General features: G+C 41.1%; 2 protein-coding genes across 6 annotated transcripts; both read left to right on the plus strand.

Moving 5' to 3' along the window:
- LOC101174238 (centrosomal protein of 170 kDa protein B) lies at window positions 1-18467 on the plus strand. Of its 5 annotated transcripts, XM_023951799.1 has the most exons (20): window positions 2-211; window positions 472-503; window positions 1824-1961; window positions 3488-3577; window positions 4181-4259; window positions 4705-4763; window positions 5409-5547; window positions 8328-8450; window positions 8973-9476; window positions 9552-10447; window positions 10687-10845; window positions 11240-11378; window positions 11490-13052; window positions 13610-13841; window positions 15178-15334; window positions 15841-15960; window positions 16043-16131; window positions 16600-16693; window positions 16778-16829; window positions 16915-18467. In XM_023951799.1, exons 3-20 carry the CDS (start codon window positions 1857-1859, stop codon window positions 17136-17138), a joined length of 4824 nt encoding a protein of 1607 aa, XP_023807567.1. In that variant the 5' UTR covers window positions 2-211; window positions 472-503; window positions 1824-1856; the 3' UTR covers window positions 17139-18467. The 5 variants fall into 5 exon arrangements, with proteins under 5 accessions (XP_023807569.1, XP_023807567.1, XP_023807566.1 ...); XM_023951801.1 differs by lacking the exon at window positions 472-503 and having other exon boundaries at window positions 1-211; window positions 13715-13841; XM_023951798.1 differs by lacking the exon at window positions 472-503.
- Window positions 18468-18482: 15 nt separating this feature from the next.
- pld4 (phospholipase D family member 4) lies at window positions 18483-22067 on the plus strand. The gene is made up of 10 exons (XM_004082608.4): window positions 18483-18878; window positions 18962-19122; window positions 19557-19749; window positions 19846-19966; window positions 20029-20156; window positions 20593-20793; window positions 20918-21057; window positions 21134-21299; window positions 21376-21472; window positions 21552-22067. The coding sequence occupies exons 1-10, from the start codon at window positions 18828-18830 to the stop codon at window positions 21740-21742; spliced, it is 1449 nt and encodes a 482-aa protein (XP_004082656.1). The 5' UTR covers window positions 18483-18827; the 3' UTR covers window positions 21743-22067.
- The last annotated feature ends 30 nt before the right edge of the window (window positions 22068-22097 follow it).

The raw sequence follows: 22097 nt of genomic DNA on the forward strand, positions 1-22097 counted from the left end.
GGACTTGACCAGATACGTCACTGTATCTGAACAGGGAGAATAGTTTCGTCCGCTTGTCATTCCCAAAGGAGGAAGAGGGTGTGTTTAGAAATTTACCTGTTCAGTGCTCTCGTGGGCAGTAACATATTTGAACCCTCAAAATTAACTGAGTTTACTATCGTCACGTAAAACGCTGGCTTCACTCAGGCGTAAAACGGAGAAGGCGATAAAGGTGAGTCTTGGCTGGGAGCAGAATGTTGGGGAGAAGGGGAAAAGCTTGTTTTTCGGTTAGAGCACAGCTACGTCACTGTCACCTCTGTCTGGGTGACTTTCGAAAGGTTTCACTCGGCTTTACGAGACTGTAAAAATCTGAAAACATGAGAACAGACAAATTTGGTTTTACTAGTGTTGAGTTAGCTACAGCAGGAAGTAAACCGTGTCCTGGAAGTTGTAGGCTAACGTTAACTGACACTACGGGGACCATTCCAACAGGTACCCCAGCCTGATGATCTGTAGCCGCTGCTGTGAGTATTTATTTCTGTTTTTTTAAATGACAAATAAAGTAAATGCTTCGAAATACTAAACGATACATAGATTTGACGAAAAATAATGCAGCCAATAAACAGAAAAATCAAGATTAGATCAATTTGTTGATACTTTGAACCACAAGTAAGATGGTATCTTCTAGGTGTATCACACTTTGTTAGATGTTGAGACTGTTTCCCAACACCGATCCCCTCCTTTCATTGCATGTTTGTCATGTTTCTCCGGTTCAGCTCACTTTATTCAAATTATCATCTCTGTAGCATGAGTTGCTATTTGAATCAGGTGTGCTGGAAAGGGGAAAAAATGTAAACCATGGGCTCTAAAAGTAGGATTAAGAGGCACTGACACTTTATTTTGGTAATCAAAGAACATTTTCTGATGCTTTTTTTTTAAAATAAAAAAGACATCTTATAAAAAAAAATCAACCATTCTAACAAATGTTTGTGTGATTTATTTAATTGCATTAATAGTAACAAAAACTAATTTTTAGATCGGGGTCTACAACCTGCGACTGTGGAGCCACAGAGAGGCCTCCATAGCGGCTCTCTGGTTGAAGAAAAATAAAATGTTTTTAATTCTAAAAAGTAGCTGTAAAGTAAAAAGTGAGTCAGTAGTAAAGTGTGTATCACATGTCGAGCTAAAACATTTTGACAGATTTTTGAGTGCCTTGTACCACAGAAAATCTTTTGGAGGTAAACCTGAGTTAAGGTGCACCTGATTAAAAGGTGGATTTTCTATTTTTCAACAAATTCAAGGATTTTAAGTGCACCTAGTTAAAAAGAATACAGTAAAATTAACTTCATTTGCTCTGATGTAATTTTGACTATTTAGATGTAAAGATTTCTGAATGAAATGCACCACAAATAGTAAAATCAACCTTTTTTGAATAACTGCACTGATATATTTGCTGCATTGCTATGACAAAGGGTCTTATTTTGAAAGAAAGTCATTTGAACCTTTTCCAAAAGTTATATACTATTTTATATTTTGAAAAAAAGGCTATTTTCTCTTTATGTTTATGTTTTTTTTTTCTGCCCAAAAAATAAAACGAAATACAATTTAGTGTCTTTATATTTCTAAAGGGTGAAGTCAGACTTTGTGGCTCCTATTGGAAATCGACTTGAATGGCTCTAAGTGTTGAAGGTTGCAGACAACAGTTTTAGATAAAGAAATGTGACAATATTCTCCCTCCACAACCAATTGAACAATTGCTGAACAACATTCCCCGAAAGGTTTCATTCTTTTTTCCGTGTTTCCTGACATTTAACCAAATCTTTTCCTTTTTTTTTTTTTGAAAGGATGCTAAAAAGATCCTGACACGTGGCTCCAACATGAGTGTGACATCGTGGTTCCTGGTGAGCAGCTCAGGCACACGCCACCGGCTTCCTCGGGAGATGATCTTTGTTGGTCGAGATGATTGTGAGCTTATGCTGCAGGTGAGCTGCTGTCGGGAAGGTTAGCAGACACACCCCACAGGTGTCCTCCAAAAACTAGCAAGAATTGGTGCCCTCCTCATATGTGGCAATGTTCAGCCAAGTAACTTCACATTTTAGACATTTTTTTTTTCACCTGATGATTCTACCACTAATTCTTTTGTTTCTTTCATTATGTTTTTGGACTTCAGTTGTCTTTCTTTTGGTATAAACACAACCTCTGAGCTGCTCAGTGGACTTTTCCTTCTCACTCTGCATTTAGACTCCAGGAACTTTTCCTTTTTGTGTGTGTGGTATGCCCAAAAATGCTTTTCTGTTGGTCAGAGTGAAACATTTTCTGTGACCTCACTTAGCTCTTGTTGGGTCCAGGAAAAACCTCAGCCTCTCCTCCTTCCGGAACGATTCACATTTTTCTGTTTCTCGGCTGATTTGCATGGCTGTGCTTCCTGACTTGGCATGTACTAGGGCTTCTGATCTGAATCACGTTAAGCCTGTAATTAATGTGTTCAATTGTGGCTTTTGTGTAATAGTGTCTGAATTGAAATGGTAGCTTACAGACTGGAATGTTCAGTCAGGGTTCAGTGTGGTTTGATCTGCCTTCTATTTGGTCTTAATCAGCTACTATACTTCCTGTGATGATAAGCACAGAATTGTATTTCAAATGTAATAATGTGTTTGATGATTTTCAGAGTAAGAGCACGAATTGTTCTGTGTAAAAAAGGGGGCGGGGTGGGCAAAGGGTCATTGAGGGTCATTAAGCAAGGAATGTGGTATATGTGGTTTGTAGACCACACAGTTAACCTAATCAAGGTTAAATCAGCTGAAAAATGGAGCAGTAGGAAGTTTATTAGATCCTTAAAACAGGCAGAGTGGATTGGTCAGCATACAGCTAATGTTTAATGTGGATTTGTGACTCGCAACCTTCAAAGCGGTTCTTTGGAGGACAGAATGTCCATGTGGCAAATGTGACGGAGAAGCCTCCAGTGCTAATGAGTAGAGACTGTGTCATCCTAAATCAGTTGCTCAGCCTGCAGATAATTAAAGGAAGCAAAGCTCCTTGTTTCTGCTGATTTGCATGCAAGCGTTGAAACGATTTGAGTGGTTCGATTTGGATCAGCACTTAGTGCCGTACAGCACGCTTATTGTTTGCAGACAGTGGCTTGTGAGCGTTTGCCATGCCTGTTCTAACGGTCTAAATTAGCATGTTGGTGAGTTTCAGAGCTGCAAATGACGGCCTTTTTATGAATTTATATCAAGATTTCGAACTGGTGTTGGTGTTTTATCTGGAAAATGTGGTTTGGTACAATGTGTTTGATGACAAACCTCATCTAAATCACAGCAAGTGTTGCTCCTTCAGTATAGCAAACTAGGAACGTTTTGTTTGTCAAGAGTTTTTGTATGTCACTCTGACTTTCTCATTCTTGTTTTACTACTTAAAATAAATTTTAAACTGCTTCTCATATTTTCTACATTTTAGAATAGCAATCATAAAAGTGTTCCGTGTTTCATCGTTTCATTTTGCTTTCCAGTCTCGCAGCGTGGACAAACAACACGCAGTGATAAACTATTCCTCAAACACAGATGAGCACATGGTAAAAGACCTTGGCAGCTTAAACGGGGTGAGTTCGTCTTTCTTTAGTACCAAGCAACGTGTCTACAATCGTAAGAAAACAGCACAAGGCATTCTGGAAGTTCTCAACATTTCTCAGGCCACCAAACCTGCCCATTTGTTAAAGGGGAGAAATGGAGACTATAGTTCAAAAACTCGTTTTTCTTGGTGGCCCAAAACGTCTTAAGCTCCCCTCCTCTTACTGCTCCGTTGCCAATTTATTGCACCACCATTCCAAGGAAATTTAGCTCTGGCCAGTGAGGAAAAACACCCTCATTGTTCTTGCTTGGAATACCTCTTATTGGCTGAAGGAACTGTGGCCAAACTAATCTGAGCAGAACAGTGAAAGACTTGAAGCTGTAATCCCTCTCCGATTACCTTTTTTAAACTCAGCGTAGGAGCTGCTTTCGGGGCAAAAGGAGATTTTTAGCTACTGAATTAAAAAATAAAAGCACCACAGAATGTTAGGTGAAGACAAAGCCCATTGGCCTTCTTACTTTTATTTCAACCTGCAGCCACAAAAACTGAAGTGTCCTATGAAAGAGCAATCCCATCAGTTTCAATTTTCTTGTGAATTATCATGAGAAAAATGTCAAATGTTTTTGTTTTTCAGACCTTTGTGAATGACCTCAGGATCCCGGACCAGACCTACATCACTCTCAAGCTGTCAGACGTCATTCGCTTTGGTTATGATATCCTTTTTTTTTTTTAAAGTCTTCTCATGTTGAAATGTTCACAATTGGCATTTATTTGCATTTTGTGCAACTGAACTGGAGTTGGAAGTTAATCATTAACAGCTTCGCTGATGCAGTGGTTGGCAGCCATTTCACGCACACATTTATTGTGTTGTCTTTGGGTTTTGTGGTCCCGCTTGACAATGGCATGTTAATCCCTCTGTGGTTTCGGATTATGGTCAGCTGGCGATGGAGCCTCTAGCACGCTTTGACCACCCCCTCCCCTCACTATGAAAACAGGATAAAATGGCAAAAATATATTACAATATAACGACCCAAAATAACTATCTTTGAACAAAACTTTGGACTGTAACAAAGCGCACAAATGTACAACATACATGACGTTTTATGTCTGAGAAGGCTATAAAAATCTTAGTTAATGAAGCACTTTAACTCTTCATACATTCTCATGTGTATATCTTGGAGAAGAGTCAACACAAGGTCCCTGAAGAAGCTCTAAAAGTAAGTAAATCTCTTTTTTACTTATTAAGAGAAATACTATATTTTTGATATCAGCTAACATGGAGATTAGTTTTTTCTTAGTGATTAAAAACACCCAAAATACTTGCTTCTGTTGCACATTTTTCTTGTTGAATTCTTTTAAAATGGAATTTTAAGGAGATAAAAAGGACAATTTAGGAGGTTTAGGAATAAGTTGAGCTTTTTTTCTTTTTGTCTGGAGATAAGGGGTGGAGAAGATGGAACGGATACCTGGGTGTTTAACCAGACATCAGACTAAGCTGGAGTTGCAACACCAACACTGTTTCCAGGTCTTGTTATGTGTATCAAGGTGTTGCAGATGTTTGGCAAGTCTGTGGTGGAGATTGTGGTAAAATGTGCAGTCAGCTAATGGGGCAGGAGCTTCAGGCAGTGACTCAGAGAAGCTGAGTTACCTGCTGCCTGTCAAGCTAATAGATATTTGCTAGAAACCTAACAAGACTTAAAGATTGAATTGCTAAGTTGCCTCACCTTTTACAGTTCTTGCATGTGACCCAAAGTAAGACAAGAAGCTTAACTAGAGGACTCTGGTGGACATCCTTCCTAGCATGTTGAAGAGGACCTGGATTGTTTGTTTTACATCCTGCTTCCTCTCTGTTCCCTGTGTAGCACGAGAAGTACACCAGCCAGCTGCAGCTCGGTGTGAAGGCCCTGGAAGCCAAGACAAAAGAAAAACAGCAGCTCCAGAGCTCAGAAAAGAGCAAAGAGGGCAAACCTCAGGCTGAGCAGAAAGCCCAGTCCCTCACAGGTAAAAAAATTATGTTCACAGGCATGATGGGTCAGATGCATGTTAACAGGAAGGCCAGAGGTTTTCTATTAATTGTTTTTGTTTTAGAACAGCTTTCACTGAGTTAAACTCTGGGAACGTCTTTAGACACACGAAAAAGAGATAGTCCTCTGGTTTCAAATCCTTTGAGGGAACAACTGTGGCTTCTTTTATGAAGAGCTTCCCTGGTGTGAGATTAGGATGCAATGTGATTAGAGCAGCTGAAGCTACAGTCTTGATGCCACTAAAGAAATCGATGGTGACATCCCACGGCTGGCAGAAACGGTATATATAAGAGGGAGCAAAGGGGTGAGAGGTTAAGGACAAGAAGTCTTATCTCAGTCAGCCATGCCTGACTGTTGGTCACAGATGAGGCACCGCCAGAGTGAAGAGGGCTTAAGTGCATTGTGAATGAATCGTGGATTTGTATTTAACTTGTATTCACCTCTCTCTGAATGGTGGATCTGTCCTTGTCTCTCACTAGCTTGTTTGCTGTTAGAAGTAGTCGGTAAATCACGTTTTGGACTGCAGGCAACAGTGGAACAGTCGGTGCACTGTCTTGTCAATGGAAGGGCTTTGTGAATGATGCTTATTCACACTGACAAAACTATTCCAGCTGTTGTTGATCCAGCAATTCTCGCACTTTCTCCTCTATAATTGGCCCCGTGAGAAGTTGGTGGGAAAGACGCAGCTCGTGCTATAAATAGAACTTTTTCTCCAGCTGCTTTCTTAGGTTTCACTGTGTTTTTATTCAACTTCTGCATTTTTGGAGCTCCGTTTTTTTCCCCAAGACATCCATGCCAATTTAAACTCCTTAAACAGTCCAGCTGACTGTTTAAAGTCAAGTTAATCAAGTCAAGTCAAATCAAGCTACGGCGTTTCGGAGCCTTTTCACTTAAAGTTACTGAACAGTTAACTTTCCATCTCACACAATATATAGACAAAACACAATCATTTTATTTAAAAAAAAAATAAAATAAACAACATTTTTTTTAAATAATCCATTTTCAGCAAAACTTTGTGTATTTTATGACCATTTTTCTTAGCTTGTTTTATGAAAATGGTCTTCTATATAACTGTTATATCATGGGTGATTGGATTTTATCGACACAGTGTATGCAAACAAAAAGCAAGCAGCCTGAGGACTAACAGTCATCCTTTCATCTGAGCAGCAACATTTACATGAGAAAATGTGTCAAATAAGTTAGAAAGGAAACTGACATTGCAGAGTCACAATTTATTATAAATGAGTTTATTAACACAGACACATGGTTGCATTTTGGAGTTCAGTCTCAGTTTTTTCCCTTAATAGAATTGTTGAATATTAATCTATTTCTGCTGTGTGTTTCACTATGGGATTTAAAACCAAATTGCAGGCATGTTTAAATGAAAAACACAGAAGAAGAAACTGCAATGTGTTAATTTGTCTGTTGGTTATGCACAATTTATTTTTGAAAAACTAAGCTCCATGCTGCCCTGCTCCTCCTTTAGTTTTCTTGTTTTACAAATGAAAACAGTTGTCAGTTCCCGTAATGTGTGCACCTCAGGTTACAACTTCAGGCTCATGATTGGATGGCTCTGTGGTTGGTGGACATATGGATTCTACTTTAAAGCAGAAAATGAACATTTATTTTAAAGATTGTGTTTGGTGATGAAAACTCTGGTTTAGAGAACACCTATTCTCCTGAAATTGGTCTGAGTGTTGGAAAAGTTCTCCAAATGTGTCTCAGTATGTCTTCAGTTTATTGCCTCTGCATTCACACCTCCTCTAGGGTGAGATCTAAGATGCATGAGAGCAACAGGCCTTAACTGTTGCTTTATTCAAACGCACTTCCCTCCTCTGAACCCCCTTGACTGGATATCTTGATCATTTTTTCTCCCGCCATGAACTGGATGTGCTACACTGGATTTAATGTCACGTTTCCGTCTCATAGGCTCACATTCTTTATTCATTTTTCTTGCATATGCATGTCTTAGATTAACTTCACCCTCTCAGACATTGGAGCTCTTTAGTTATGGGCTAAAGGCCATAATATTTACATTTTAGCTTCCCTTTTGAAAATTATGACCTTTTATTTTTGTTATTTGGCTGACGTAACCAGAAAACCCATTAAATGAGATAACACATTTATTTTTTTACATAATCGGCAGTATTTGAGTCATATTTGTTTTCATAAAAACATAGGAAATATTGCGCAGAAAGGGATCTGATCTTCCTAATCTACTGTTACTATGGATGCCTTGTGCATCCATAGTAACAGTGGTCTTTTGCTTCGCCCTGCACAGAAGTGCATGTTTGCTTGGTTTTTACGTAATCTGATTACTCATTATAAGCTTGGCGGCCTGTGGTGCTGGCGTGGCAGAATATTTAGCAAATCAAAGCACATGTTGTATCAAAATAGAAATAGTTTAGAATCTTTACTGAGTTTATAGTGGGGTTTGTAAATGTCATGCACAACTGAAGCCTTACTAGAGTGTTGCCTTATAACCTGAATTGTTTTACTTTAAAGATTAGGATTAGCTGCATCGAGATCACATGAGCAGGACTGTGTGGTGGAATCGTGTGATCAGTGTAACCCCCACTGTTAACATGACAGTGATGGGATTTTCTGTCTGCTGCAGATATTTGTTTGTTTCATCACTGAAATCAGAGGCAGCACTGATTTTTCACTCTGTTACATAAGAAAATATTCTTACAAATACTATAAAGATTTAGTTTTATTTCTGACATGTCTGCTCGTGTCTGTGTGGTTTTATTCCAGCTTCCACAGATTCTCCAGGATCTAAGCCGACTCCACTATATGGCCAACCATCCTGGTGGGGGGAGGATGAAGATCCATCCAATCCAAAGCAGAATAATGATGAAAGAATTCAAGAGTCTCCAGGTTAGAGTGTGTCTTGTATTTCTGTATTCTGTCTGAGTTTTTGATGTCTAATCCAAGCACAGATTATTTTATGTTCATTGTCTTCTGTGACATGGCTACTAAATTGGTAATTCTAGACCTTTGCGGCTCTCCAGTTGGACGCCGTAATCAGGGATGGAGGGTGTTTAATGTTTGGCAGGTTTCTGGCTTACAGTCGTGGAGTGTTTGCCAGGACGGTGGGTAGTGCCTGTCTGCCTCGTGATGGATTATGCCCCTTTAAGCTGCCAAAGGGGAGGACGGGTGATTGTTGTCCTCATGTTGCCCAGACAGAAACAGATTAACGTTTTGCTTTCCTCTACTGGAATCTGAACCGCTAAAATGATATTTGTCTCCGTTCGGCTGGCACAGAAAAAACAGTCATGTGTTTTCTCAGCCCAACAGCTGGATTTAATGTCATTTATAGGTTTTGAGAAAATAAAAATGTTCATATAAGGAGCTGTTGCTAAAGCTTTTTATGTGGTCTTATTTTCTTCCCCTTGACAGAGCCTTCTAAAGACCCACTCAAATCTGAGATCAACGGGTCTGTGTCAGACAGTCAGGCCAAGCCCTTGTTCTCTTCTCGTCAGGAGCCCAACTACTTTGAAATTCCAACAAAAGATTTACAGCAGCAGCAGCAGCAGCACTCCATCAAGAAACCTGAGTCTCAGCTTCACGAGATTCCAACAAAGGACACATCAGACCATGGCATCCCTTCCACTCCCACACCCCCTGTGGTGCAAAGCCACGCCTCCTTCACGATCGAATTTGATGACTTCACTCCAGGTAAAATGAAGATCAAAGACCACGTCACCAAGTTCGCTTTCCGGCAGCAGCGCAAGCAGCCCACCGCCGAGGTTGTAACCACACCTACGGAGGTGATATCTGTGGAAAGTAAAGTTTCTGATTGGCTAGTCCAAAGCAATGCTAGTATGATAAAGAGGAGGACGTCTCTGTGTGAAGAAATGTATAGTACCAACAGTGAACCATCCATTTTTGAGATTGCCAAAGGTGAGTGCTTTTACAGAATGATTGTTTTCAGGGTGTTAATCTGCAGTCTAGCTAACTTGTCTCCAATATCAACAGAGCACAGAGACGATGTTAATCACGCGGATTTGAGGCATCTTCCAACCCGAAATGATGGTTTCAACCAATCAGAACCTCAGCTTTCAGAAATCTTGAGGGCTGACCCAACCCAACACCTTTCCTTCCCAGATTCTGGGGACTTTTCACCTGAATCTCAATCTATTTCCATTCAGGGCAAAGCGGAGGCTCACCAAGCCTTTGTCATTGAATTCTTTGATAACTCGCGGAAAAACCGTTCTCAGTCCTTCACCAATAACATTCCACCTGAGCCCTCAGGTCTCCAACCCCATCAGGAAAAAACAAGCAAGAGCTCAAGTCCTTCTGGAGGTAAACAGGCTCCACCCACATCCTTATGCACACCTCCAACCCAGCGCTACACGATCCCACTGAAGGATGCTTCCCCCACTGGATTTCAACGATCTGGGTCTCTACGAAAAGAGAAGACAGAAGACCGCATCAGCACCGGTTTTTCTTCCCGCTCTTCCTCCTCTGTAACTGTAAGACCCTTTGGTAGCGTAGGCCGGAGATCCAAACTGTCTCAGGAATTTACCGCTGAATTGCGCAGACAGCAGAAACAGAATTCTTCCTCTAGCTTGGACAAAAGTGCTTCTAGTTCCCCTAAAATGGCTCACAAAAGGACTGTGGTAATTTCACAGTTCAGTCAAAGTTCTGCAAGTCCTCCTCCAGTGGATGAACTTATCCAGCCTCAGACTTCTTCCCCTGTCCACGAGCCTTTTCCTCTGAAAACACCTGTCAGTTCCCAGGCATCTCGCACTGTGGATGTTCAGAGTCAAAGAAATCAGGAGGAGGACAATCTGAGTGATGCAGGAACGTACACTATCGAAGCAGATGTTCAAGATAAAGAACTGGAAGAAGCACGGCGCAAGATTGATCAGGCAAGATGCTCCGTCTATATCATTTTTCTTTTAGCTACAGTTTGAATGAGACGGTGGGTCCAAACTTTTGGTCTGTACTGTAAATGTTTGATATAGCTCAAAATCATTGCATGTCACTTAAAGCATACATCCTTGCCATTTCGCAGCTTTTTGACCTGTCAGATCAGCTGTGGATGTCCCAGAATCCCATTGTCTTTTCTCGTGCACACATGCCTTTTAAAATGCTTTGTTCCTGACAGGTCTTTGGTCTCAGTGAGAGCCCAGAACCATTGTACGACAGTGAAGCAGAGACATCATCAGCGTTTAGGCCTGTTGTTGGTCAGGGCAGGGAGGAGGATAGGCAGAGTAGCTGTGAGGGCGTGAGGCCAGCTCCAGAGCAGGGACATGATCTGATAAAGGTAACCTCTACTGTGTAGGCTGGGATCTGTCAAGAAACTATTTAACACCACTTCTAACAACAACAAACACCTTGGGTCTATAGGTCACAAATAGTTGAATGTTAGTTGAAAATCAGCATTTATTGCTGTTTTTGATTCAGCTTCTTCCTCCTTTCTTTTGGTGCAATTTTTTTTATGTTTGACTTGATCTTTTTTTTATCCAGACTGTGGGCTCTTTGTTGTTTTGGTGTCTCTGTCTAACCGAATTTTAAGCACAGTTGTGTGTTTGTTCTGCAGTTATGATGGATACTAACTTGATTTATCTTTTGTACTGAATCTAAAACAAGAACTGATAATTATTTGTTAAAAAAAATATTTAAAGGCTGCTGAGTAAGTTGAATGCCTTTCCCTGCAGGTTCAGGCAGCAGGTGCAGGGTTACTCCAGAGTCCAAAGTGGAAGTGTTGTTGGGCCAGCCTGGCAGACACTTACACAGAATCTGGCCCGCCGTCTGGCCTCTCTGACATCGCCTCCCAGATGGAACTGTCAGGAGAGGGTAAGCCTTCCAAGCAAGCGCTGGTCTATTTGAAATTGTAATGAGACACTGATGAATAGGAATGATATTCAGTATGTGTGGTTAATATGCATTCAAATTGCTCCACTTCAGTACAGGGTACTCTCAGCCAACGCCAGGACAACTTGGACAATGCTGATGGTTCAAAGGCTCGGCGCAGTTTACCACAACTACCACAAAGAGAGAGGAGTGACGCTCCGTTGCCCAGTATTCATGTTCACTATAACCCTAACTCAACATTTGAAATAAAAGAAGAGAACCTGAAGCCCGAAGATGGTATTTACAGGTTAATCGTGCAGGATGACGTAGAGCCAGACAGTCTGAGTGATGCCAGCAAGTCGGATGATGGATCTATCGTAGATCAATGTCAGCGAAAGCGGTACGATGAAGGAGACGAGCTTGAAAGTTCTGTGAAGTCTACGTCTTTCTACATCGGATCGGAAGAGGAAGTCACAGCGCAACATGCTGGCGTAAATTGCAATACACCCAAGACTGAACAAAAACACACAACTAAATCCTTCTCAACAGCCACTCTCACCAAACAAAAAGGGGCTCACGACACTGGAAAGGTCAAACCCAATGCTTCAGAACCTGGACTGGGACTCAGAATGCAAAGTCCAGAAGGGAGAGAAGCAGCAGTGTCATTAATCAGACAGGAGAGCTTTACTAAGGAGGGACCCATTAATGCCAAACTGCCAAATATTTCTGCTCATTCTGTTCAAAGAGACCCAGACCCAGGGACTTTTCAAGGCAGCACAGGTCCGGAGACGCATTCTTACCTCAAACAGACTGAGGATGCTCTGGCTGTTCTAGAAGCCAAACTGCAAGCAGGACATCCCAGAATCACTCCATCGCCTATCACAGACTCTCTGTCTGGAGAATCTGACATCGATACCTCCAGTACAATCAGCCAGCAAAGCAATAAGACCAAACCAAAAACTTCGAGTGGTTTCCATCGTGAGAGATCTTATACCTTTGGAACTAGCCAGGATGCAAGTCTCCAGTCTAAAAAGCAGCGCTTGTATGGATCAAGCAGCAATAAGGTGGAGCCAGTCAAGAGGCCAGTGGCCCTGAGAAGAAGCACGGGAAAGCGTGGCTCTGTGGACCTTAGCGACGACACGCAGAGTCTACCGTACTCTGATCAGGAGTCCAACCACAGCCAAGCTCGCACCAAGTACACAATCCCCCTTCAGAAGGGGGACGGCAAGACCACAAAAGCATCTCAGGGTTTAAATCGTGCCAACAGCTTGTCTGCACCTAGACCCACAAGGGCCTCCATGCTCCGCCGTGCACGCTTAGGAGAGTCCGACAACGAAGGGATGGAGACCGACAAGCTGGGCCAGGACGCCAACAGTTTGTCCTCTAAACAGCCCCTGGAAGCAAAGAAACCCTCCCGACTGGATATGCTGGCTATGCCTCGCAGGCGAGCAGGTTCGTTCAACACACCTAGCGACTCTGATGCCTCTTCCACCGCTCAGTGGACAGGCAAGAGCACAGGAATGTCCAATCGCAGCACAGAGTCGAGCAGCAACTCTGTTCAGAGGGCGTCTGCTTCCGGAGCCAAGCCCATTGAAAGGCCACAGAAGCCGGTCCTCAGTAAAACCCCGCTTACTCGTGCACGCTCGAGCATCACCAAGTACACCAGCAGCACAGCGAGTGAGTATATATTACGCAAGCAGAACAAAGTTTGTTGAAGGTTTGCAATTGGAAAAGTAAAAGTGGGCGGAGCCTCAGAGTGTTTGTGGTTCTGGGAGTTCACTAACATGACTGCCACTAACTTGTAGACTCCCGTATCTTCACATACACTTCACACTGCTTTTGCAACAAACCAAAAAAATGAATAACCTTTTCACATCGTGGGCACACTTTGAAGGTTTGGGACAAGAACTTTACAGAACATTTCTTCGAACGTGTCAGTCATTGATTCATCTTTTCTGCACCTTCCAGTGGAAGTCCTGGTCTGGTTTGTGTTTGTAAATTGTTTTGATTTAAAGAAAAGCTGAAAACAAGTAACTAATGTGGAGACAAAGGCTTTCACAGGATCTTTTCCATTCTTTGGGTTGTAAAATGTTTTGGTGATTTCCATCTGGAAAAAAAAAGGTGGCTGCATTTTTCTTGGAGGGTGTTCTTTCATGGCACTTTTTCTCTCTCATCTTCCCCACTTCTCTCCTCCTAATTTTTCCTCACCCCTCAAAACTATTGGCAACGGCAAGGCTCTCGGAGGCGGCAGAAGGGCTCTGACTATACTTCTACCTCAGATGAGGAGTACGACTCAAACTGGAGCCACCTTAAACACAAACGCTCCCAACCTTCCTCAGCTTTTCAAAGTCCACGCGGTCAGCCTTTGGTGGCGAGGCATCCCAAGCCCCACAGCAGAGACTCTGAAGAGGAAATCCAGGGAGAGAGCTTCCACAGCTGGTCCACCCACAGTGCTGAGATCGCTCGGTAAGAATTAGCTGAAGCTTTTCACCTACAGAGGGTAGATCTGTTTTTGTTTTTTAGCAACTTTCCTGCCAACAGTTCAGCAGAAATATCTACACTAACAGTATGTACTTTTTTTAAACAGTTTAAACGAGGAAATTCTGGGGGCTAATTTTCATTTTCGTTTGGGTCTTCTTTTCCAAGCAAAAGATGACCATGCTGTAAACGCCGCCCAACAAAGACCGCTCAAAAGATTTTCAATTCAGTCAGTTGGATTTCAGGTCCCCACAAACAATCCGACTCAAAAAAGCATCATCACATATATTGTTTGCAAATATTAGGCTAAATGTCAAGAAGGAAGAGAAGACAATTGTGGCTTACCTAGAGAAAACACTTTTTGCTCCAATTACACAAATGAGTTTTGTAGCATTTTTGTGTCCAGATACATATTTTTACAGTATTCTTAACACTATTACTATTGACAAGAATGAATTGTCTCTTCCATTTATTTAGCCATAAACGTAAAATATATGCATTGTTTTATTTGATTTTACTTTGTCTTAAAGTTGAGCCGACGAAAAAAGTATTTTGTTAATTTTCTCCAGCCGCGTCAGACAAACGTCCTGCAGCCAAACCAGACTTCTGCTATGAAAAAGGCCAAATTGTTTTGGATATCTTTAAAGCTGACCTAAATTAATTGTTATATATTCTGTAATATTTCAGTAAAAGCAATAATAGAGGAATATATCCATTGTGGAATTCATAAATCTGCTGTAAGAAAAGAAACCCCCCAAACTATTTAATCACTCGCATTTTCCTTATAATAGATTTGTTGTCCTTCAATCCTTCCAACATGGCTTTTTTTTTCCAGATCCCAGCAGGGTTTGTTACACCAATGAAAGCTGTTGCCATCTGCAGTGATAAAATCCAAAGACTAAATGTCGCCAGTTATCAGTTTTTCCAGTTTTATATTTTTTTAAACATTTGTGTTGATAACAGTGTTGCACAGACGACAATGACTGACTGTTTAAATGAATTTTTTCCTGATCTTACTGGGTCGAGGGGCGTAGAGCTGACTCAGCCTAAGACAAAGACAAGAATCCTTAGTGGTCTTGTTGAAAACAGTACAGGCTCCAGCACAGAAGGCCTGCTTTAATTGCAAAGCCAATACAAGTGTAAAGTGAGATTCTAGTGTCGTCCAAACAACAGTGACTGATGATGTTCCTAAGCTTCTACAGTCTTATCTGTGCTGCCGGGAGAAGGTCAACCTGACTCCTTGGTTTAAGGAACTTTAGCCAGTATGTGGGGGAAAGTTCCTTGAGATGATGTCTGTTTGCTCACGCATTCATTTTGTTGCCAGGTTGAGTCAAGATTTGGCCAAAGACTTGGCCATTTTAGCCAGAGAGATTCACGACGTTGCAGGTGACGGCGATTCGCAGGTCTCAGAGGTGGAGAACGGTGCAACTGCATCCACTGCTGCTCACGAGCAGGTAGCACCGAGAAAAAGTTTGATCCTGGTACGGGTCACATGGCCGTACATCATAATATGGTTTCTTTAAAAAAGTTTGCTTGTTTTCTGTTTCCTGTAGAAAAAAGAAACTAATAATTGAATGCAGATTTACATATTGTTTTATACTATTTTAAAAAGGTAAATATTAAGGTAGAATGATTCTTTTGTGGTTGGCCAGAAATAAAAAAAAGAGCTTATTTGTGACAGAAAATACGGTGGGTGGGCCACAAGCTCCCTGCTCTGCAACTGGGAGGAGGAGGAGGGGGGGGGGGGTTGCTTTGCACCAAAAGTCCCACTCACAATTCATTTATAATGAACTTCTGTTGCTAGTGTTTTTAATTTTGTGCAAAAACAGCATAATCACAGTTAAAAGTACACTGGGAACACTTTTACAATAGATCAAAAAATGTTTGGAGTGGGTCTTTAAAGCTTTCCTAAACTGTCTAGTGTGAATATTTTTGTTCCTTCAGACAAACTTCTTAAACCTGATTATTTTTCCCACTGGTTCCTCAGAGTCTAGAATCTGGATTAAACCACAGAGTCCAGCTGAGTTCTGCACCGAGACAGGAACCTGATCTGAGTTTAATCAACCATGGACAGAAATCCAAACAACGAGCTCAAAGCAAAGAGGAGGTGGGACGTCATGAGATGCCTTATGCGATTTATCAGAAATCTCTCTTGGTGGAGCGCTTTATTATTATTTTCTTTTTTGCAGGATTCCCTGGACAGTTTGGTGCTGAATCCAGTTTATCAGGTCATAATGGCCATCAGTGAAAACACGGAGCAACTTTCAGAAAAAATAAAGTAAGAGTTAAGGAGAGAAAAAGCATGTAAAGACTTCATATGTCTGCATAACTACAGGACATAACAGGCTCTGAAGATAACCTTAGGGGTGACTCTGAGAACATCACAGTCCTGAATGTTTAATCTGTGAGAACGAACCAAAATCCAGTCCAAACAAAGAACCGGGCTCTCCAGCTCCTCCTTAGACGTGCTTTGTCCGGAGATCCTCTCCCAGGATTAGGAGATCCTGATCATACAAATCCCCATCTTTGACCTGGTTTAGGGCAAAAACTTTGTTGTCTTTTTTGGATAAAAAGATTGCATCAATAATCCTTTTTTTATTAACAAAATGTAATGATTGAGCTCACAGAGTAAAACTTTACACAGATTTAAAAATACTTCAAAAACTAATAGCCATGTGTTTTTAATTCTTAAATATATTTCAAACACTGAATTGGCTCTTAAACCCCTCCCCCCCCCTCCCCACAGAGTTCTGTTTCAGGATAGGATTAATATCTGGGAAGAGATGGAGACAAGGATGGATGCTGATGGGGATTTTCCAGATATTCCAACTTCAAACAAGGTCTGTGAAAGTGTCTGGTTGCTTCTCAAATATGTTTGTTAAATGCGATCTTTGCATTGAAGTGGAAATCTCTTTTGTTTACAGGAAATAAAATCTATACTGAAGAAACTTTGCAGTGTTCAGAAACAGCTTGAAGGTAAAAATCTCCCATGGAACTTCATCTTTTTTGTTTTTTTGTTCCATTTGTTAGTAAATTGTTTTTTTTTTTTCTTTTCTTGTAGTCATCAACACCATCATGGGGCCCAGCAGTACACAAGAACCTCCCAAGACTTCAGCGCTTCCTGCTTCCTCCTCATGTGAAGGTAGATCCTCCAGAGTTCCTCCCTCCCGAGACTGGAGGACAGTCCACTCCGTATCCAAACGAGGCGGAGGCCCGAGGCCCAGCGAGAGCGTCCGGAGAGCCGCGGTCACCCCAGAGGATCTCAGGCAGGCTTATTTAGTCTGAGATCCGGCACAGACAGCTGGATTTCTGCCATAAATAAACCCAGATGCTGATTGTACACAAGTGAAAGCAGGTAAAGGAGAAGTGAGACTCCAGAGGCCTCCAGCTCATCCAAAGCTGCCCGAGACATTTCGCTATGTTTCCGCTTTAAAACACCTCAACCAGAATCTGTTTACTACAAATTACTTTTGTTATATTGCCAATGAGAAGACCAACAGACGGGATTTTTAAATCAGTGTTATTGTGTGGTTTACTAAAAAAATCAGCCTGAGCAGGAGCATCTCAGGGAAATCTTTACGTACTTCAGAAAAGTTTGTTTACAGCCCAGTCATCTTCAGGCAGAGCATTTCAGTCAAAACGGAGTTTGGTGATGGAGGGGTAACAACCATGAATGCCTGTTCTTTTTTTTCCATGAATGAATGTGTATTTATGTTATGACCCTTTTATTTACCAGATCTGTAGAAGATCGGGGAAACTGTCAGATTTTGGGAGACTCAGTCGGCTCTAATGCATTTTATGCAATGTTGCACAGTTGATATATGACACTTAAACCTTAAAGTTAAAAAAAAGGATGAACTCCAGTAAAATCACTTGCTGGTTTTGAACTGAAATTATAAATATATAAAATATTTAAAGCCTGTTTTATGAGGTGCATTTTTGTGTCAAAAACAGTTCTGAACGCACACAATTAAACGAGCTGAACAACAGATGCACCTCCCTCAGCATTTGTGTATTTATAGTTAGAAATATACATGCTGAGCACTGTCAGAGCATTGTGATGCCAGTTTCTCTAAAGTCACAAGTTCTTTTTTGCTGAGTTCTCACATGACCGTAAATTTTAGCGATGAAGTTGTAAAACCTGAGTTTGTTGAGTAAAGATCTGATGACTGTTATGCAGATTACCTCTTGATTATTATTTTTATTTTTTTTGCACTAATGGAAACCTTGTCCCTTCATCCTAAAATGCTGCAAAGCTGAAACTTGTTCTTCCAGGTTGAAGATTGTCGTTTGTGCTGCTGTTGAAGCAGAAAAAGGTTGTTTATTCTGAAGCAGATCCTGCTGGTGGGTCTGACTGGGATGCATCTACAGGAGCCACCCACGCTGTTTAGTTCAGCTTGTTGACTCAAACAAAATGTTTTTCTGAATACATAGCTGCTACGGGACAACCCACCCTGAAGTTTTACTGTATCAAATAAGAAAAAGTTTCAATATTTTGATGGTCAGTTTTTGTTCATTTTATTCTGAAATGATTGTCTTTTGCTTGCGGATATTTATGTTTGAAATCATTTGTAAATTGTTGATTTTTATTTTTGAATAAAATTAATAACCAAACCTTTTGTGTGTGTGTGTGTGTGTGTGTGTGTGTGTGTGTGTGGTTTTTTTTTTAATGCTGTGGCTACGCCTTAAACTCCTAAAACCAAACCATGTCATTCGATCTGAAATGAAAGTGAAAAGAGGAACTGTGCTGTAATACAGTACAAACAAAGATAAGCAGTGGAGCCTCATTTTAAAGCTGAGAGGAGAAAGGAAACTGTTCCAGCTGCATCTGTTCTCCTCAAATCACTTCTTCTTTCATTTCTCTAAAAGCTTAACTTTTTTAAGTGTTAAGAGCTGCTGTGGGTATGGAGCCGACCATAAACTCCCAAAACTAATTTTAATCTCTGACAAGAGAGCCGAGCGTGGAGGAGGAAGATGACCTCGATGTACAGAAGTCTCCATGACAATTATATTTCAAACAAAGGGGTAAGTTAGCTTTTACCGATCCAACCAACCTTCCTTTTCTGTGGTTTTGGTTCAAACTTTTCTTTTGCTTGTGCTGCTTTAAGAGGAAGACCAGTTGTGCGGTTCTGGCAGTTGTGTTGGGCTGCCTCACTGTTCTGGGCATTATTCTGGCAATCGCAGTGCTGGAGAGACCGCCACCCCCCAAAAACAAAGAGACTTTTCCACAGGAGCCTGCATGGAACAATTCCTCCAACGACCAGTGCAGGTCCACACTGTGAACTCTAATACTGTTATCGTCTGTTTCCTATTCAGGGCTGACTGAAGTTCTCTTTAGTCTCTTTTCTGAAATGAGTCCCACTAAATTTCCTTTTTTTTTTTAAATTGGACTTTAAGAACAAAAAAACTGCTTTTCTTTGACAAACGATTGACTTAAAACTTCTTAAAGTAACACTATTTTGACTATTTAAGATCATGTTTTTAAATAATTGAAAAACAGTCACAGCAAAGAAAGAGGAAGTCAGGCTAAGCTGTGTGCTGTCTAAAACAACATTGAATAGTTTCCCTCATAATGAAACATTAACTATGTCGAATTATCAGATGTTAGTTACATCTTGGAAATTGGATTGTAACAGTAAAAATAAAAGATTTTCATATTTAAACTTTTTCAAAGTAATCCGTGTTTTTGTTTTTTCTTCCTAGATTTGAGGTTGTAGAGAGCATTCCGGAAGATTTAAATTATACAAATTATACTGGAAATGTCACGTTTGGAAGACCGTTGGAGCAAGTTTGGAAGGATCTTCTATCCATCGCCACAGAGCGGGTGGAGGTGACCTCTTTCTACTGGACATTGACTGGAGAAGATATCAATGTCAACTCATCATCTGACCTGTCTGTGAGTTCCCACTGCAAGTAGAAAATAGCTGCATCATTTAAGAAAATGTTGCTTAAAGTAAACAAATAACACTGGGAGTCATTTTCTTCCTTGTAGGGGAGGGACATCCTCAAAGAGCTGGGGGAGCTACCGTCGAGGAATGTTTCCGTCCGAGTGGTGACCAGTGTTCCCACCGTCAAAACAAACACCACTGACTTAAAGATTTTAAAAGAAAAAGGTTTGAGCTTTCGTTTTGTTTTTAACCCATATTGCAATTTTTAAAAGTGGATTTTTTTTTAGGTGTTCAGGTGAGAAGGGTGAACTTTGGGCGCCTGGCTAAAGGTGTTCTCCACAGCAAGTTCTGGATCGTCGATGGAAAACATCTTTTCATTGGAAGTGCCAACATGGACTGGAGGGCTCTGACACAGGTTTGACCTTAAATAATAATGAAAATGGTGTTTTTGACATGTTCTTGTGGCACTTTTCTCATGATGGAAGACATATGTAATGAAAATTAAGCATAAAATTGCATTTCTGACTATTTCTTTATTCAAGTCGTTGTGAATGAGGAACAGACGAAAAAATGCAGGTTGAAAAAGCCTGTGTTTGTGATGTAGAAAATCGGCTGGGTGAGCCACAAGCTCCCAGCTCTGCTCCATTCTGATGCATACACTTATGGAGACTAGATCCATGTACATCTTTGTTTTCTGACTTAAAACTGCTCGCCATTTCTGTTGGAACAGTCCCGCCCACAACTCAGAGGCGAATTTCTAATGAACTCCTGCCACTCTCCAGAAACTATTTCACTGGGGCAGAGTTTTGTTTCCTTTTCCATGTCTCCAGTATTTGTTTACTTGTGTGCAGGTGAAGGAACTTGGAGTTGTGGTCCACAACTGCTCTAGTCTGGCGAGAGACCTCCATAAAATCTTCCAGTCCTACTGGGTGATGGGTCAGCCCAACAGCTCCCTGCCACAGCAGTGGCCTTCAAAGTTTGACACCAACATCAACAAACATCACCCTCTGCTGGTCAGACAGGAGAACAACTCCGGCGCAGTTTACATTGCTGTGAGTTCCCCAGATTTCACTTCCTATTTTTCTATTTAGCCACATTTCAAACATTCAAAAATGTTTGGGGTCTTGTGATATTGAATTTTAGTGGAAGCAAGGGCCTTTTTGTGCTTTTCCTCAGGCTTCCCCACCCACGTTCTGCCCTTCATCCAGAACTCAGGACCTGGAGGCCATTCTTGGCACCATCTCTGAAGCTCAGCACTTTATTGACGTAGCTGTCATGGAGTACTCCCCCACCGTTTGCTATTTGAAGCCTCAGAAGTTAGCTGAACCTACCAAAAACAAGCTGCCGTGACTAAATTCTCTGTTTACCCATCAGACTGTGGTATCGTCACAGGTACTGGCCGTTCATCGACGATGCCATCAGAACAGCAGCATTTGAGAGGAGAGTGAAGGTCAGACTGCTGATCAGCTGTGGGCGAGACTCTAATCCAGCCATGCTGCCCTTTCTCGAGTCTCTGGCTTCCATACGTTCCTCCGAGTATCACATCAATGTCCAGATTGTAAGTGAAAATGTAGAATGACCTTCACATCCTCAAAAAATGATTTTTTTTCCTAACACATCATTCTGATTTTTAGAAAGTGTTCATCATCCCAGTAGGAAATCATTCCGGCATCCCTTTTTCTAGAGTCAACCATAACAAATACATGGTGACAGATAAAACAGCTTATGTTGGTGAGTAACCATGAGGAGGAAAGCTATTTATTTGTGTGTTTTGTAAGCCTGAAAAGATAAATTTGGCTTTATAACCCAGGGACCTCCAATTGGGCAGGAGACTACTTTCTGACCACAGCTGGAGTGAGTCTGGTGGTTTCCCAGCATGCACAGAGTTCTGGCACACTGCGTGGTCAGCTGAAGGAGATTTTTAACAGAGACTGGAACTCGGAATTTGCGGTGAACTTGGCTGATCTTGGACACCATCCTGACTGTGCTCTATCCAGATGACTGAAGCTCCGAGGAATTTTGACTTAGAACTGTTTTGTCTTTGAGATGGCAGGAAACATGGTTACAACATCATAGATCAATTTTTTCTTCTAATTATGTATTTTTCGTTAATATCTGACTGCTTTGACATAATTTTTTAAATATATTGTAAAAAAAGACTTCACTTATACACAATGTATATAAAAATGTACTGGATTTTGTTAAAAATGTATGTGACACCTTTAATTGAATAGCTGTACAGTGGTTTAAAAATATAATGCATATAAGAAAAATAATAATAATAAATATGTGTCTGTATCAAGATTTAAAAATGGAACCAAACAAACTTGCTGAGTTATTCGATTTGATTTTAAAA

The sequence above is a fragment of the Oryzias latipes genome, chromosome 22 (genome assembly GCF_002234675.1).
Source record: "Oryzias latipes chromosome 22, ASM223467v1".
Taxonomy (NCBI): domain Eukaryota; kingdom Metazoa; phylum Chordata; class Actinopteri; order Beloniformes; family Adrianichthyidae; genus Oryzias; species Oryzias latipes.

Coding starts and splice junctions, on each gene's coding strand:
- pld4 (XM_004082608.4), top strand. CDS start 18,828: ATGACCTCGATGTACAGAAGTCTCCATGACAATTATATTTCAAACAAA. Junction 19,967..20,028: donor AAAGATTTTAAAAGAAAAAG/GTTTGAGCTTTC, acceptor ATTTTTTTTTAG/GTGTTCAGGTGAGAAGGGTG. Junction 20,794..20,917: donor CCGGCGCAGTTTACATTGCT/GTGAGTTCCCCA, acceptor GCTTTTCCTCAG/GCTTCCCCACCCACGTTCTG.
- LOC101174238 (XM_023951799.1), top strand. CDS start 1,857: ATGAGTGTGACATCGTGGTTCCTGGTGAGCAGCTCAGGCACACGCCAC. Junction 1,962..3,487: donor ATTGTGAGCTTATGCTGCAG/GTGAGCTGCTGT, acceptor TTTGCTTTCCAG/TCTCGCAGCGTGGACAAACA. Junction 3,578..4,180: donor ACCTTGGCAGCTTAAACGGG/GTGAGTTCGTCT, acceptor TTTGTTTTTCAG/ACCTTTGTGAATGACCTCAG.